At 46.3% G+C, this 15035-nt stretch overlaps 1 protein-coding gene across 1 annotated transcript in view; it reads left to right on the forward strand.

Moving 5' to 3' along the window:
- The window catches only part of DISC1 (DISC1 scaffold protein), a 355475-nt gene that overhangs the window by 271628 nt on the left and 68812 nt on the right, over positions 1-15035 (forward strand). The window contains exon 10 of the mRNA XM_029245025.1: positions 6768-6828. Within this exon, the coding sequence (XP_029100858.1) occupies positions 6768-6828 (61 nt within the window). The remainder of the gene's footprint in view (positions 1-6767; positions 6829-15035) is intronic.

The raw sequence follows: 15035 nt of genomic DNA on the forward strand, positions 1-15035 counted from the left end.
TGATATGTTAGCAGATATGTGATATAAATATATTACACAATGGTAATGTATTTTATGCTGCTATGTTAGCGGTATTCTTCCCCACAGTTTACATGCTATTAGGTTTCCGTTTGTTGGTGGCTGTTTTGTAATGGCCATGCTCCTTGTAACTCTGACTTTTTACAGCAGTCTTTGGCCTCTCCTGAATTTGTCCTCTTTGAACACCTGCTTCATTTTGCCGGTGGCTGAAATTTCACATGTGTTTGTTCAGTGTGCATTTCCTCGCTCCTGTTACTTAAAATTGAGGTTGTGTTCTCTAACAGTGGGGGCCCTGGGACTGTCCCTCACTAGCTGTGTGAGCTATAATGATCCTCACTGCCCCTTTGTTTTTCTAACTGCAAAATGGGGATGATAATAACTGCTTCATAGGTACTATTATCGTGTGGCATTTAGAACAGATGTTTTGAACAGTACCTGACGCGTAGGAAGTGCTCAATCAGATGTTAACTAGATTGATGCCATTAACTTGATATCAAGTATTTCTGCATATTGGGTTTCCAGTGTGACAGTCAAGATCACTTTGGTAGCAGCAAGGGTTCAGGCTGGTATTTCCATCTCCAATGTAAGATTTGAGTTGTGTAGCACCTCCTGTAACAGATTCTGCCAGACTTCAAGGTCACACAATTTTGTTCCATCCCACCTACCAAGACAATCCAACTGCAAGTCCATTTTTTCCATGTTGTTGGCCTACCTGGCTCTTCGTTAGTGCTGCTTTACTACTTCATCTCCTTGTGTGGTTTAACTACCCAGGTAGACAGAAGTCCTTCCGTTAACTCAAGCGGAAAAATAATACTTCAGATGTTCAAACGTTTCTCAGAATTCTAAAATTTCTCCTTTGTCTTTCACATCTTCCTTCTGGAAGATTTCACTAATGGGTGTTCATCTTGTCTAAATCTACCTTTGAAATCTGCTGACTTATTTTCATAAAACGAGGTCAGACCTCACTTGGTACTTAGGTTATCTTAGAAAAACGTCAATAAAATGGCTAACGTTAGACAAAATTTGTGATTGATGCTAAACTGATGAGGTCCCTTCGGCTTCCATTTTCAAATTTGAGATCATATTGTACCGATCTCATGATGCTGCCTTATTAATAGAGGGTGGCGGGGCTGAAGTTCTTTGGAGCCACTGCTTCATTCAATCTGAAGGCAAGGCTGCCTGGGTGTCACTCATTCCCTGTACTATTATCATGACAAATACTGCTGTCCGTTTATTATGCAAACAAAGGATCTAATGCAATGAAACCTAGTTAGACCTGCTTCTGCTTACATTCTCCTACCTTCCTAGTTTATCCTGAAAAGGATATTGCTGGGCAGCTTGGTAATTTTTTTTTTCATTAGACTCATAGGGATATTTTTGGATCATCACTTATGATGAAGACTTATGGAAAATGTTGCTATGCACTCCCAGGAGAAATCACTGTTAGCATCTGGCCCTACAGCGCTCTCTGGGCTCCTTGAGGCCGTATCTCTATTATACTTAAATAGTGCCTAGCGTAGTGTCTCGCATGAAGTAGGAACCAGATTCCATTCCTGTAACGTTATTTGTGTCTGTGCCATGCACTCCCATAAATGTTTTCGCAGTTTTGCTGTGTTGTGTTTTTTTTTGCGGTACGCGGGCCTCTCACTGTTGCGGCCTCCCCCGCTGCAGAGCACAGGCTCCGGACGCGCAGGCCCAGCGGCCATGGCTCACGGGCCCAGCCGCTCCGCGCCACGTGGGATCCTCCCGGACCGGGGCACGAACCCGTGCCCCCTGCATCGGCAGGTGGACTCCCAACCACTGCGCCACCAGGGAAGCCCGACTTTTGCTGTGTTTAATGATCAATCAGTTCTTGTTTAATTGGATTCATAAAACTATATGAAGTCCATTCTGATATTTTGGCCCGATTCTGGATATCAGATTCTCTTAGCATGTGGGGAGGAGGGGAAGTGTTCCTGCCTTTTCCACATCAAGATGCCCGGTGACCCCTGGTCTCCTTTTCCCTTTAGTACTCAGCTTCCCTCGGTACCATCCTTGGTTCTTGGAATCTTGCCTCACCACCACTGCCATTCCCTGGGTCCCTGCTCTAAGATGCTGGAGAAAGGAGGGAAGAGGAGGGCTGGTGATAAGGGAAGAAAGGATGAGCTCTGTTCTCAGTCAGTGTCTCCTCTGTGGACGTTTCTCTTAGGAAGTTGCATAGCTCTTAGGAAGTTAAAAACCTAAACTCCCCGTCTATGGTCTGGGTCTCTCTGGAAGGTTATGAGTCAGCCCAGGAATATGTGAGCAAAGACTGGCCTGGGAGGTGAGTCAGGATCCAGCGAAGGCAATCAACACAGAATCCTCTGCATGTGGCAGCCTCCGGGCCAGTGGACAAGATGTTCCTGTGGGTCTAGCAGGTTACTAACTGGAGCGTCAAGTGCTTCAATGACTCAAGTACTTGGTGTCCGATTTCTTAACAAAATCATTCATAGGGTGTACCTCTGGTTTATTTTAAACACGAGAATATGGCTGTCTTGTCCTCAAGGGAGGTGCTATGAATTTTTCGTCCCTTGCATGAAAGGTGCTATCACAATATAATCATAGTTATGTGGGATCACCAAGGGCTTCTTAAGTTACTCTCACTCCCTGCGTGATGACATCTCGTCTCCTTGCTTCAGTCGCCGGGGTCTTCTGAGTGTCCGTCTGCAGTCCAGAGCTTCTCTAGACTCATATATCCAACTCTATACTTGCCAGTCCTGCTGGATGTCTAATAAACCTAAATTTATTGTATCCAAAATTGGACTCTTTTTAAAAGTTTTTCGATTGCTTTTATTTTCTCCAGCTTTATTGAGGTATAATTGACAAATAGCATTGTGAGATAAAGGGTACAATGTGATCGTGATGTTTGATATATATGGTGAAAGAGTTTCCCCTCATCAGGTTAATTAACACATCCATCACTTCACGTATTTATCTTTTTTTTTTTTTTGGCGGCGGGGGGGACATTAGAGTTCTACTTTCTTAGCAAATTTCAATCCAAAATTAAAGTCCGGCTTGTCTCCCCAAACAGGTTTCACCACCATCTTCCCTTCTCAGCTGATGGCGACTCTGTTTTTATTTCGGTGGCTCAGGGCAAAAACCTTGTAGTCATTCTTGACGTGACTCTTTTTCACACACGCAAATGCAATCCGTCAGGAGCTCCTGTTGTTTCTATTGTTTAAAGTATACCTAAAATCTGCCTCATATCACCGCCTCTGCTGACGCCCTGGTCTCAGTCCCCATCACCTCACCTCCTCCTACAGTCTGGTCTCAACACAGCAGCCACGAGCCAATTGCTTGCCATTCTTATGCAGTGCTTTCCCATTTCACTCAGAACACCCCAAATCCCGAGATGGCTTTCCAGTTACTACAGCTGTAGAACTACTTACCCCCACAACTTAATGACCTACAACCATTTATTATGTGCACAAATTCTGTGAGTCAGGGGTTTCGACAGAGAGCAGCAGGGACGGCTTGTTTCCCTTCCATGATGTCCGGGTCCCTCAGACTGAAAGGCCCAAATCATCTGAAAGCTCGCTCACTCACACGTCTGCACACACACACACACACACACTCACTCTGCATATCTGAGCACGCCCCTAGCACTGGGTCTTACCTTGTACCTTCTTCAGGATTTTATATGTGAAGAAATTTTTATATAGATGTTTTTCCTTTTTTTTTTTCCAAAACACTTTATACTTTTAAAAAAGCAATTCCTGATGGCCTGTGCTCCCAACACTGCCTCCCACCTGTCCCCAGCCACGTGCTGGGGCTTCTGGGTCCACAGCCCCGCCCGGGGTCTAGTGGAGGCCCAGCAGCAGCCATGGCAGGGTTGACTCTGCTGGGAGCAGCAGGGAGCCAGCCACCCTCTTCCTACCCTACCTCCCAGTAACTACTCCCTGCCCGGGGGCACCCACTCCCTGGGACTCTGGACGGAGGGACAGATGGACGGAGGGAGCTGTCCCCAGGACCCCACCTCCTTCTCTGAGGGGATGCAGGGCATGGATCTGCAGGACCTTCCCCCTGCAGCTGGCGTTTCTCTCCTGCTCTGTGAGCCTGCTTAACTGAATAAAATGTTGCGGCCAAAAAAAAAAAAAAAAAAAATGCGGGCTGTAGGCTGAGCCCTTTGCCCCGGCGGCCGGGAGCCAGAACAGCTCCGCACAGCCTCTCGTGTGGCTTGGGCTTCCCCACGGCATGGCGGCTGGGTTCCCGGGAGGAGGAGCCAGGCAGGAGCTGGACCCTAGCCTCAGAAGTTAAACAGCATCCTTCCTGCCACGCGCAGCTGGGGGAACAGTCCTAGCCTGTTCAGGTTCAAGGGGAGGGAAATAGGTTTCCCTGTTTGATGGACAGTGGCCAAGTTCTGGAAGAGCGTATGGGGCCAGCAATATTACTGTGGCCGTGTTTGGAAATAGAGTCTGCTGCAGTGGCCTGCGTGATTGGACCTGAGCTGTTTCTCTGCCCTCATCGCTTCTCCCCAGGGAACGTTCTGCTCTGGCCACATGTTGGTGAGACACTCAGGCAGACTCCTGCCCTGGCTGGCCGGTCTGCGTCTCTGCCCTTCCCGGCATGCTGCTTACATGCTCTCGCCGCCGTCTCCATGCTTTTACTCAATGTCACCTTCTCAACGAAGCCTACCCTGACCACTCTGCAGCCCCACTCTGATCCCCTTCTCTTGATGTATGATACTTATCACCCCCCTAGTAGTCTATGGAACTTTCTGTTTCCTCTTTATTACCTGCCCCTCCAGAACGAAGCACCACGTAGGCAGGAATCTTTACTGATCCTGCTTATTGGTTTATACCCAGGGCTTAGAACAGTGTGTGCCACATAAATGCATGTAGGATGTGAAACAGAGCATGTCTGGTTGGGATATTCTGAGTTTGCAGTACTTATTCCAGGTGAACCAGTGAGATCTCTGCTCTGAAGGACCACATCACCGTGACTAAATCCCCATGCTGGCACACGACCTGACTCATAGGAGGAGCTGACAACACATACTTAACTGATTTATTTGGAGAAAAAACTTAGCACACCTTAACTTGTAGCTTAGGCAAGCACAGATCAATGAGATCAACTTCAACAGTTCCTTTCACTGTATGTATCTCTGTTTTAACTATCATCAATGAATTAACCAGAACTTTTGTTGTCATTTCCATCTAAATATTTGGTTTCTTTTCTTTTCTTTTTTTTTTTTAACAAAGAGAAAAGTACTAGATTTATTCAAGTGTTCTGTCAACATGTGTTGAGAAACTAGTACAAACAAATGCTATTCAAAGTACTGGAGATACAGCATTGACTAAGACCGACAGCATCCCAGTTCTTACGGAGCTTACCTTGTAGTGGGAATAAATAGGCAATAACAAGCATATAAACAAAGAAAAAAAACAGGTAGTGGTAAATGTTCTGATGAAAACAAAACAGGGTGGTCTGAGAGTGTGGATTAAGAGTAGCTTAATTATTCTTGAAAATTAATTGCAATGCCTTATTAAATAACTTCATGTGACTCCAACTGAAGCAGAATAATTAGTTTAATCATAGCCTTTTAGTAATAGTCTTACTGATGCATTGATAAGGTGTGTTTCCCCCATCGGAAAGGTCATCAATTTGGCTTTTATATTCTTAGAGCAGTATTTCCCAAAATGAGATCAATGGAGTACCATAGTTCCTGGGAATATTTGGTTTCTTGATGAGGAATTTCAAGGTACTTTTTCCAGTTTCCAATACAGCCCCTGTCCTTCACCCCACGCATACATGTTGACCAAGGTGGGGTCCTGAGTGTCCCCCAGGCGGACACTCAGGGCTGAGAGCCAGGCAGCATGCTTTCCATGTACCCCAACTTTTGGGTGTTTATGAGCCCTTCAACACAAATTACCTTTGAGAATGAAGGTTGGAATAAAAAGAATGGTAAATATCACAATGGCCGTAATACCGGTGAGGACAGAAAGGGAACAACATCAATAGGTTACCGCCACCATCCTCCAGAGGCATCTCTGCCGGCCGCTCTTCTGGGGCTGGAAGTCACATCTCGTTCGGGGATCACCTGCAGACCAAGGCACTTTCACCCCTCACAGGAGGAGGAAACAGAGGGTGTCAGAGCTTGTCCCGAAGGTACCAGATCTCTTCTACATTAGCAAAGTGCCTCTTTGACCCATTGGGCCATAAGAGTCATCTATTCCTTCAGTGTTTGGTGGTTATGAGGCACTGAGTTTACCTCTAGCAGAAGCTGATCTCACAGCTTTGGGAGCTGAGTAGTTGATGTCAGCTCACTGGCTGCATCCGGTTCCTGTTTGTTTTTCAGCGGAAGGGTCTGTAGTCCTCAGCTACCATTGGTGAGGTTCTCTGGTTAAACCACAGGATGGGGTGTTCTTCTCTCTCTCACTTTTTCCCAAACTCCCAAGCCTTTGGCTACCAGGTGGGAAAGGTGAGGGGCACAGAGCACAACGGGATCCACGCCAGACACCGATTAAGCTGCCTTTGAAAGCACGTAGTGAAAGGCATCATACCCTCGATCCCCGGCTCCGACTCCGGCAGTGCCTGGAGGCCTCAGACCCCTTCCAACGCATCCCTCCAGGCAAGCCGTCCAATGGATTCGAGTGTTTTCCAAACATAGGATGTTATCATTACTAGCGGCTCAACTGTGATCCTTCGGGTTTGGGCTTTTAGTTGAGCAGTTCTGGGTTTTGTTCAATCTCTGACTCCAGTTGCATCAATTTTGGATTTTTGTTTTGCAGAAACCAGTGTGAAGGTGAATACTATGAAGTACATGGAAATGCTTGAGGATAAACTGCACAGGTAGGGATGGTAACTTCTTCATTACAGACTCCATGGCACGTCTGGATTCTTTATTATATCAGAATTTGGTGAAAGCAAAGAAAAAGGCTAGCCAATTTCTACAATAAATTAACAAAGAAAAACACAAAAAAGGAGTCCTTTGAATCCTGTAGCAGAAGAAGGAGGTGCCATACAGACATCTCCCAGAGCTTTTCTCTTTTTATAAAAAGTAAGTAGATTAAGATGTTGAAAAGCGTCTGGGGAGATCACAAGATTGTTTTCATGTTTCCTAAGAAGAAGGATCTTCCTTGGTACGTTAAATTCCGAATTCATGCCTTGGTCTGTCTTTCTCTTCTTTGAAATGTCTGAAGTGGATGTCATGGGTTTTGACCCAGCTTATCTACGTTTTAGAACAATATAAGAATGCACGTCTTAGATTCTGTTTTGAATCCTGAATCAAAACAAGTGTGAAAACTTCTTGTGCCTTTTTTTTTAGAACCCAATTAGGAATTCAGGTTTGAGAAACATTAGGGATGCTGCATTGTGTCAAGGTGTTTCTGGTTTTTGTGGATGTGTACTCGTGAAAATAAATCCCAGCCACCAGGATCTGTTCCTAATTAAGGAAAGTAGGAAAAGGTACTATGTGCTTTGCTCCCTGGGACGCGTTTAGCTCTATGGAAAATGTTTTGCTACTACTTTGGAAATTGTTAAATAACTCTTTAAACAGGCTATGCCTTAAACCTTTGTCTGCCAGGGTAATGCCATCGGCTAAAATACCGCTTCTCCCTTAAGAGATGTTAAGGGGAGCTGCCTAGCTGAGCTCTGCTCTACAGGGCAGGTGAGGTGCTGCAGGGTTGATTCTAATGCTTGGAAAGCAAGTTCTTCCAACCACTGACTGGTATTGCCCTGAGCCCTGTGCCCTAGATGTAGGGAGGAACCTCAACGAAGGTGGCCTGTAGCAGGTATGGGGTGAGAGGGCTTGCAGGTAAGAGGCATCCTCTGAGGAAATGTCTCTCCTCCTTATAAAGTAGGGCACTCAGCTGGGTCAGGTGCACTGCCCTGAGTCTGGCGTCCTCCTCTACCGCATGTTCTGCCGGGGCAGGTTTCTGCACATCCCTCTTGATCTTAACTCTGCTTACCATTTTTTAGCCGTAAGCATCCCACACGCCCTGAGTTCTGTTAGGTGAGTGGGTGGTAGGTTGGAGCTGTGAGATGTGGGTATAGGTAGAGAAGTGCCCCTTTAAATAGCAGCTCTATCACTTATCAGCTACCTAACCTCAGGTAAGCATTCACCTTCAATTTCTTTACCTGTAAAACAGAAGGGTGGGTACCTACCTTCCAGGTGTGTGCCTTTTATTATCCACTGTATATAAAACACCCTCATAGTCAGCAGTCAGCAAACCTTCATCCCCTTCACCTCCTGCTGCTTCTGATCTTTGCTGTCCTGATCGTCAGAGCTGGCTGAACAGTCATGCCCAGAACTCATCCTTTTCCCTCCAAGCCAGGCCCCTGTGCTGTGTATGCAGTCCAGGGAATGCCGCCCCCCTCCACCTGTTGAGGCCCTCCCACCTGGTGCCTGTGTGGAACCAGGACTCAGGTTCACTGCGCTTTCCCTCATCTCCCCCTTGGAGTCAGTCTGTAGTCCTGCCACTTAGGGCCCTGCAAGCATCCTCCAGCCCACCTGCGTTCACCACGCTAGGGCGGGTCTGTCTTCTCTCACTGAATGACTGTGAGGGCTGCTTTTTCCATCTTTCTCTGTACAGTGTTGCCCTTTCCATTCCATTCTCCAGGTGATCTCCAGTGAGCCTCTTAAAATGCACATCTGGTCGTTGTGCATCCCCATCATCTGAGGGATAAAGCCTAAATGTCGCACTGCAGCTCATGCGTTCTTCCACGTGGCCTCTGTGGGTCCTTCGGAATCAACCATCACCACCCGTCACTGCCTTACTCCAGTCCTACTGATTCTCGTATGTTTCTCAACGGCACTGTGGCTTTTTTCGAGAGAGAAACTCATTTAGAAGGGAAAATGGTCAAGGGATTATTGTTCTGGGAAGTATTAGGTTGAACCATGTGAAATTACTGATATCAGACCATTTCGACCTAGAAAGATGGCACTCTCTTACGGTGCAACCCAATATTTAGCGATCTGGAGTGATCTTCAGTAGGTCCGATGCTACGGCCTGAGAAGGGCCAGTGTCCTTCCCCACGGCGCGCTGGCCCGTGCATGGATGTGCGGGCTTTCACCTCTCCTTTGGCATGTGCCCCTGGGGGCCTCTCCCAGCTCAGCCCTGACCAGCCCTCCATGTGTCTAAGCCTCGTGCATCCTTCAAGTTTTAGACGTCTCCTCTTTGAAGCCTTCCATGACTCCCCAGGACTGAGTCATGTGCTTGCCCTGAATTATTCTTCTTGCTTTCAAAGTGCTTCACGTCAGGTGTGGAAGATTATGTCTGTCTTGTTCAGGATGTATCCTCAGTGATTTGATAGGTCTGAACAGTGTAGGTGACAAACAATATTTGCTGAATGAATGATTGAATAGATGACTGAATGAATGCAGCCAATCTGTAGACAGCCCGGTCTCATTTCCATCACCTCTCCAGCCAATGTGGTTGCGTGACTCACGTACGTTCGTTACTTGGGATCCGTCAACAGTCTCCGGGGACCAGGATGGTGGCTGGCCCATCCTCCAGGCTACTTCCTGAGGGCTCTTTCCATTGCTGTTTCAAGCTGTGAGGAGGTCTGGCTCAGATTTGTTTGAACTGCTGTGCTGGAACCACCCAAACAGAGAGGAGATAAGGCAGCAGGCTCTGTAACCCCTGGGCCGTGGGCAGAAGGGCAGACAGAGGCTGGGAACTGCTGTGCCCTGAGGTGCGCACAGGGGGGTTATTGCTGCCTTGGAGTGGGAGGCCAGCCTGGAGGCGGCGGAAGTGTGGTGAGTGTCGGGCTCTCCTTTCTGGGACAGAACTGCCCTCCCCAGCAGGCCTGAGGCGTGATGGTGGCGCGATGCTGCCTCAAGTCATGTTTCTTTTCAAGAGGATCAACATCTTAAAACACAAAACCAGTTTTTAGCCCTTGGTGGTTGGCATCATGGTGGCTGCTCAATTAATATTGCAAGATGTTGACGAAAGCAAGGTGATAGATGCCGATGAAAATCTTTGTTATTTATTTGCACTGTCTGGAGCATCTCTGGGCCTTACGGGGGTTTAGAAGGAGAGTTGCTGAGAACTGAATAAAATGCTTGTTTCCCGTTAGAAAGTTGTTGAGGACACACTTGCTCATCAGTGCCACAGCGCGCTTTAGATCTGGCCAGTCGTGATTTTGGAGACAAATCTAAATGACAACAATATCTTTGTTGAGACCTGGAGACTCAAGTACTGAGACAAACTGGGGTGGGTTCAATGTCTCCCTCTCTATCAAAAAAGTCAAATGAATTAGAAATTAGGAAGTAACCAATGCTATCAGCAGCTCAGAAGGACCCCCTGCACGGTACGGAACAAAAAAGTGGGCAGATATTAAACAGGGGCTTCTGGTATATAGTAAACAAAGATTTGCCTTTTAATAATCTGAGTTATATAAAAAAGGAAATTTCCCTCTAAGTTTGAATGTTCGTCAAAACGTTAAAAAGGTTTTTATAAAACCTGATTTTTAAAACCATGATTTTATTTGCTATCAAACAATGTTAAGGCTGCCAAATATTTGATGTACTTAAAAGCATCTCAATTATGTTATTTTATGTACTCAGGGTATCTATTCAGTCAAGTATAATTGTAAATAGATCAATAGTAAAATTGTTATTTGTAAATTACACCCATAAACCCTTTATTTCTTATACAGGAGAATAAATACAGACATATATACACCTATGCATGTATACATCCACTTCCACATATATAAACACACAAACTTGCAATTGAAAAATAAACATTTCACAGTTACTCTATTTATTTTGAAAATTCCCCTTTTTAAAATTAATTTTTGTTGGAGTAGAGCTGCTTTACCATGTTGTGTTAGTTTCTGCTGTACGGCAAAGTGAATCAGCTATACGTATACATATAACCCCTCTTTCTCAGGTTTCCTTCCCATTTAGGTCACCACAGAGCACTGAGTAGAGTTCCCTGTGCTATAACAGTAGGTTTCATTAGTTGTCTATTTTATACATACTATCAATAGTGCATATGTGTCGATCCCAGTGGAAAATTCCCCTTCAGTAACAAGGCATTGAATGGAAGTTCATGGATCGGGAGGAGGTGACATTCTCTCCTTTACATCCAGCCTTACGATCAGGGAGTGACTTAGAGGCTGGGGAGAAGCTGGCTTATTATCTCTGTATCCGTGAGGGGCAGAAAAGCAACAGACCTCCGGCAAATACACCTTGTTCTCAAGAAGAAAATGAACCGATGGAAAAAATAACCCACGTTTTAAGTTAGATGCATGTACGTTGCTTCTCCTCGTTTCTACAAAGGAGTCAGGATTTGTGGATGTGTTTCCCACCCGTTTCAGGGATGTCCCGCCTTCCCCTTATCTACAGCCCCTTATCTACAGCCAGACAGCCAGAGAGCCAGGAGGGTGGCTGCAGTCAGTTACAGGGTTACAGGGTCGTGATCATTCCACAGACCCACCCCCTCGCTGCTTTCCTTTCCATTCCCACCGCTGCTACCTTTGACTTGAGTCAGTAAAGCATCTTACAGCCTCCCTCCTTCTGGGCTCACACCGTTTCAGTGCACCGTTCCGCCGCAGCCAGGATGACTTCGTTACCGTCCTGCTTACAATCCTTCTAGGCTCCTTCGCATCCACCATAAACTCCACGGTCCTCATCAGGCCCCCAGGCTCCCCGTGAAGGGGCTCCAGCCTACTGCCACCTCGTCTCTGGGGTCCCCACCCTCACTGGGTGCCCGGTGCCCCAGACTAGCCTGTGCTTTCAGTTCCTTAATTCACTCCCCCAGCAGCTCCTTTGGGGAGCCCTCCCCTTCCCAGCTCCTGGGTGCACGCTCACCTCACGGCTCAGCACCGTATCTTCTCTACAAAGCCCCTCTGGCTTCCTCCTGCTTCCTTCTTGGTTCTCACAGTAGGAGCCACTGACAACAGTCTGTTGCACTGACTTCTGTCTGCTTCTGTTGGACTGCGAGATCCTTGAGGATGCTCACTTGCTCTGTGTTCCAAGTGGCTGGCATGCTGTCTGGCACAATTTCAATAAAATTATATTTAATGCAAGAATGAATGGATAGGGCTTCCCTGGTGGCGCGGTGGTTGAGAGTCCGCCTGCCGATGCAGGGGACGCGGGTTCGTGCCCCGGTCCGGGAGGATCCCACATGCCGCGGAGCGGCTGGGCCCGTGAGCCATGGCCGCTGAGCCTGCGCGTCTGGAGCCTGTTGCTCCGCAACGGGAGAGGCCACAACAGTGAGAGGCCCGCGTACCACAAAAAAAAAAAAAAAAAGAATGAATGGATAAATAGCCATTGTATCTTGAAATGTTATTTTCAGCTGTTTGATTCAAAAAGTCAAGGCAGCCTAAGAAGATGTAATGCTCCAGAAATCCATTTGTCTTGACATCAGATCTTAGTGGGATATAATAGAAAAGGGAAATAAATCTACTCTTAAAGAGCTTTCTCCACTTCTTCTTACCCCCGAGGTTTATTGTTTCTGGAGGTAGTACTTAAGCATGATATTTTGGCCCTGCTCATTTTTCCTTACAGCTGAACCTTGCTTGAATTTCTGTTTTTTCAATTATTATTTTTTTTTGGTTATATTTGTTCACTTGTTTTATTTTTTAGATTCCACATAAAAGTGAAAACATATGGTATTTATCTTTCTCTGTCTGACTTAAATCACTAAGCATAATACCCTCCAGGTCTATACATTTTGCAAACGGCAGAATTGCATTCTTTTTTATGGCTGAGTAATATTCCGTTGTATATAGAAGATGTGGTATTTATTTTCTCAAGTATTCGTATTCTCTGGTAGCCATTTTTCTCAAAGAGGCAAAAGGAATATTCAAAAGTCTTGTAGATGGGTTACACTCTTTACTGATCCTATGTTATATGTTGTATCTAACCATTGTACCGGAGAAATTTATTACTGTCTAATGGCCAGCTCACATCTCTGGCTCATGGGCACCAAGCCCTCCACCCTACGGCTCCATTTAAACTCACAGAGTCTCTTGTATGCATGACTGATGGGAAAATTTCTTTTTTTCCCTACCATTTTTTCTAAGGTTAAACATAAAAACTGCCACAAACTATAAGCACAGTTTAGTGGTTTATAGGTGATTTCTGTTTCTTTGTGCTCTTCAGTATTTCAAGCGAATTTTTTTTTTTTGGAATGTGCATCATACTTTCATAATCAGAAAAGAAAACAGAAAAATCATTAAAGTCTGTTTTTGACTATAGAAATAGAGACTTTCTCAGAGGTCTTCTTAGCTTTAGAGGAAACTATTAAAAACTCATTGGTCTTACCTGAAATTTACTTAGAGACATATATTTTTCTAAAGGTGATTTTGTTCTTTTTTTTTTTTTAATTAATGTTTAGTTTCTCATTATCTTGCGGTTTCAATATGGACAGCCTGCCAGGAAATGGTAGCTCAGGGGACTCACTGCTCAGTGACCAGCGGGGTGGGGTGTAAGCAGGGAGGGAGAGCCATGGTCACTGCTGCCTGGGCACCATCACCTTCCCAGCTGGTCTGTCTGGACGGCTTTGCCTTCAGCCCAGAAGCCAGCGAGGCCTGAGAGGCACACAGCTTCCTGGAGTTCAGAGTACTTGTTGGCCAGTGCTGTCCTGACTTTCTCTCTAAGTTGGCACAGTGTACCATATGGACGACCTCAAGAGACTAAGGCACCGTTTCTCTGCCCAGAGGACGTGCCGTCTAGAGTGGGAGCAGTGCTGCCCAGAGTGTGCCTCAGAGGTCAAGGTCTGTCCCCTCACCGAAGGCACCTGGAGCCGGTCAGTCACGGCTAAAAGCAAGTGTTGATGACCAACTGCCCACGATCTCAGGAAGATGGGAATTAGGGCTGAAGATGGGGTCCCTGGAACACTTGTTTCCAAGGCAGCTGCCTACGAGGCGGTCCACTAGGATGTGGGAAGAACATTTTAGAATTTGTTTTACTTTTTCATTTCACTCATTTAAGGTTTGTCCTTGAACCTGTTTTGTATGTGTATAGTAGTACATGCATACAATTTGTGAAACAAAACTCAGAGTGCATGGTTGTAATTTTCTCACTGATGAGACAGTGCTGACATTAACACTCGCTTATCTTCGGATTACTGAATCAGATGTCACGTTCAGCGTGTGACCAACCTATGCAGCAACCGTCTTTGTCTTCACGTCCACAAAGGAAAAAAAGGAGTTAATTGTCTAACAGAAGAGTTGGCACTCATGCACAAAGAAGATGAAAGAGGCAGAGACATGAAGAGGGAACGGGCAGAGTTACAAAAGGCACGGGGGAGAGGGAATTTACAGTGTGGAGCTATTGGTAACTTCAGGCCAGAATTCACGAGCCTTGTTCAGGTGTGTGGCCCTTAAAAGCATAACAGCTGAAAGCCCGGGAGGCTGCTTCTCCCAGGAGTACATTCCAGACTTGACCGAGCTGTGCTTCCCGGCAGCCTGGAGGCTGCTCACCAGCACCCCAACAGGAGTTTTAACAATGACTAGAATTCTTTGGGATCCCATATAGAATGTTCTTTATTCCGAATTATGCAAGGCGATTTCGACGTTTCGGTGCACCTGGAACAATCCATTTTCAACCCACATTGACCTTATTTCGAAAGCTGCTGGGGGAAGTGACTATAAGACATGGAGGCCAGGAGATAAGCCACCAGGCGCGGGTGGACACCTGCTTCTGTTTTTCGCAAGTTTATTGTATTGTTTTGCTGCTGACCAGGCGTCCCTTCTCCCCTCTTAGGAGGCACGAGTCAGACACGTTAGTACCTCCCCAGACCCCGCTGCTTCTCTGGGAGCCCAGGGCCTTGCTCACCCCGTCTTCACAGCCTCAGCCCCATTTTTTCTTCCTCTGCGTCTCAGAAAGGCAGATTCTCAGCTTCTTTCTTTTCCTTCCTCTGTTTGGCGTGACCCTCCTGCGTTCGCCTCTATTCTCAGCTGGGAGCTATTTGTATTTGTGCCAGCTCTCTGTCTCTCTCTGTCTCTCTCTCTCTCTCTCTCTCTGTCTCTCTCTATGTCTCTCTATCGCTGTGTCTCTCTGTCTCTCTATCTCTCTCTGTCTCTCTCTCTGTCTCTCTGTC

This window comes from Monodon monoceros, unplaced genomic scaffold (genome assembly GCF_005190385.1).
Source record: "Monodon monoceros isolate NGI ecotype Baffin Bay Population unplaced genomic scaffold, NGI_Narwhal_1 Super_Scaffold_4, whole genome shotgun sequence".
In the NCBI taxonomy this organism is placed as follows: Eukaryota; Metazoa; Chordata; class Mammalia; order Artiodactyla; family Monodontidae; genus Monodon; species Monodon monoceros.